At 67.6% G+C, this 2,331-nt stretch overlaps 2 protein-coding genes across 2 annotated transcripts in view; one reads left to right on the forward strand and one right to left on the reverse strand.

Moving 5' to 3' along the window:
• DQX1 (DEAQ-box RNA dependent ATPase 1) overlaps positions 1-2,331 on the reverse strand; it is a 25,727-nt gene that overhangs the window by 10,471 nt on the left and 12,925 nt on the right.
• LOC103621139 (T-cell leukemia homeobox protein 2) lies at positions 73-2,325 on the forward strand. Its single transcript, XM_017742433.1, has 2 exons — positions 73-1,218; positions 1,628-2,325. The coding sequence occupies exons 1-2, from the start codon at positions 887-889 to the stop codon at positions 1,842-1,844; spliced, it is 549 nt and encodes a 182-aa protein (XP_017597922.1). The 5' UTR covers positions 73-886; the 3' UTR covers positions 1,845-2,325.

Below are 2,331 nucleotides of genomic sequence, written 5' to 3' on the forward strand. Positions count from 1 at the left end.
GGTGGGAGGGAGGGTCTGTGGGCGCCAGGGGGTCCCTGGGGTGCTGTGGGGCTGTGCCCCACATCCCTGTGCCACGGGGGCCTGGGGCACCATGGCTACCCATGGTCCCGGCCATGTGCAGCCCTGCCCATGCGGTGCTGGCCCTGGTGACGGCTGTGGTGCCATGGGGATATGGGGCCATGGGGTCATGGCTTGGCCAAGGCCGCTGCCAGAGCAGGAGGGGTGCAGGCGTTGGGGGCTGACCCCGCCAAGCCTTCTGTTTCCTCCATGCTCTTCACTACTCTGATGCTCCCTGAAGCTCTGGCAGCTTCTGGGGCTGGGATGTGGCACGCTGGCCTCACCGGGGCTGGCTCACACCTCAGCTGGGCAGGGACAGCCCCTTCCCCGGCCCCTGGCACTCGGGCAGCTGCTAGTGACCAGCTCAGGCACTGCTGGCACATGGAAAGAGACACTGTCTGCCTCCCAACAGCTTCTGCGGTCCCATCCCCTCTCTGGCAGGGCTGGGCGGCCCCTGCAGTGCCGCGACGGCTCCTCGGGGGCTGCGGCAGGGCTCGGTGTGAGGGGAGGGTGGTTTTGTGCGGTCGGAGCCTCATGGTTCCGCATCAGTCCTGTGACGGGGCCAGCCCATTCACCCCGACATTCCAGTGCCGACCGCTGGGCTGGGGAGGGATCGTGCTGTGGGGTAGGAAAGGGGAAGGATCCTCCCTCCTGCCATGTCTTGAGCTGCCCCCGGGTCCCTGAGCTGGGGGAGTGGGTGGGGACGACACTGGGAGTCCCCCTCCCCTCCTCTCCCAGGCAGCACTGGTGGCTCCCCTGGAGCTCCAAGTCCCAGTGGCCCCCCCAGAGCTCCTCATGCCCATGTGCCCCCCTTGAGCTCCCCATCCCCATGGCCCCAAGCCCCCTGACATCCTCCCAGGGTCCTTCTCTGCTGTGCTTTGCCAGGGTCCCCCTGAGCCCACATCACCCCGCTCTCCCCGCAGCCGCGCTGTCGCCCTTCGCGGCGACACGGCGCATTGGGCACCCATACCAGAACCGGACGCCACCCAAGCGCAAGAAGCCGCGGACATCCTTCTCCCGGGTGCAGATCTGTGAGCTGGAGAAGCGCTTCCACCGGCAGAAGTACCTGGCCTCGGCTGAGCGTGCCACCCTGGCCAAGGCGCTCAAAATGACGGACGCCCAGGTCAAGACCTGGTTCCAGAACCGCCGCACCAAGTGGAGGTAACAAGGATGGCCCGGGGGTAGCCGCCTCAACCATGAGCCCCCCATCCCTCTGACAGCCCCAGTCCCCTCATCCCTCTGTCAGCCACCCCAATATCCCTCTGGAAGCCACCCCAGTATCCCTCTGGCAGCCCCAAACCCCACATCCTTCCAGCAGCTGCCCCGTGCTGCACCCAAGCCCCACGTTCTGGGAGAGGATGGGACTGGGATGGACCAGGAATGGATGGGATGGGCTGCCCATCACCGTGGCACCCCCTGTGCCCGGCTGGGTGAAGTCTGCTGGTGTTGTGGGATGTGCCACAGTGGCACATGGCAGTAGTAAGGAGATGAGGGACAGGGCTGGGGGGCAGTAGCCCACTGGCACGTGGCAGTGCCAGCTGCGGTCCGTGCCAACGGTGGGTGTCTGCAGGCGTCAGACGGCGGAGGAGCGCGAGGCAGAGCGGCAGCAGGCCAACCGGCTGATGCTGCACCTGCAGCAGGAGGCTTTCCAGAAGAGCCTGGCGCAGCCGCTGCCGCAGGACCCGCTCTGCATGCACAACTCCTCGCTCTACGCCCTGCAGAACCTCCAGCCCTGGGCCGAGGACAACAAGGTGACGTCGGTCTCGGGGGTGGCCTCTGTGGTGTGAGGGCCCTGGGTGCTGCTGATGTGCCTGGAGGTGGCAGTGGGAGCCCGGTAGGCTCTGAGTCTGGACCATGGCAGGGAAGGGGCTGCAGCCCCCTGGGAGCCCCCCACTGGCAGCCCCCTCCCTGCTGTGGACAGCCCCCCAGGACCACCCAGGAGGGAGGCTGAGCCCCTGTGGTTGGACTCAAAGCTTCACCAAATCCCACCTGGAGCACTGCTGTGGGCAGCCCCCTGCCTGGACCCCCAGGAGCCTGGGGATGGACCCCCACACCCTATGGACCTCTGCAGCTCCCTGCCTGACCCCCAGGAGCCCAGGGCTGGGCCCCTGCACCCCACAGATGTCTGTAGCCCCCTGCCCAGACCTGTGGGAGTCAAGGGCTGGGCCTCTACACCCCATGGACACCTGCAGCCCCCTGCCCGGAACCCCTGGGAGTGGGCCAGGAGTGGGCCCCCACACCTGGCAGGGGTCTGCAGCTCCCCCCCCCGCCGCT

The sequence above is a fragment of the Corvus brachyrhynchos genome, unplaced genomic scaffold, assembly GCF_000691975.1.
Source record: "Corvus brachyrhynchos isolate BGI_N302 unplaced genomic scaffold, ASM69197v1 scaffold166, whole genome shotgun sequence".
NCBI lineage: Eukaryota > Metazoa > Chordata > Aves > Passeriformes > Corvidae > Corvus > Corvus brachyrhynchos.

Coding starts and splice junctions, on each gene's coding strand:
- LOC103621139 (XM_017742433.1), top strand. CDS start 887: ATGGCCCCAAGCCCCCTGACATCCTCCCAGGGTCCTTCTCTGCTGTGC. Junction 1,219..1,627: donor AACCGCCGCACCAAGTGGAG/GTAACAAGGATG, acceptor GGGTGTCTGCAG/GCGTCAGACGGCGGAGGAGC.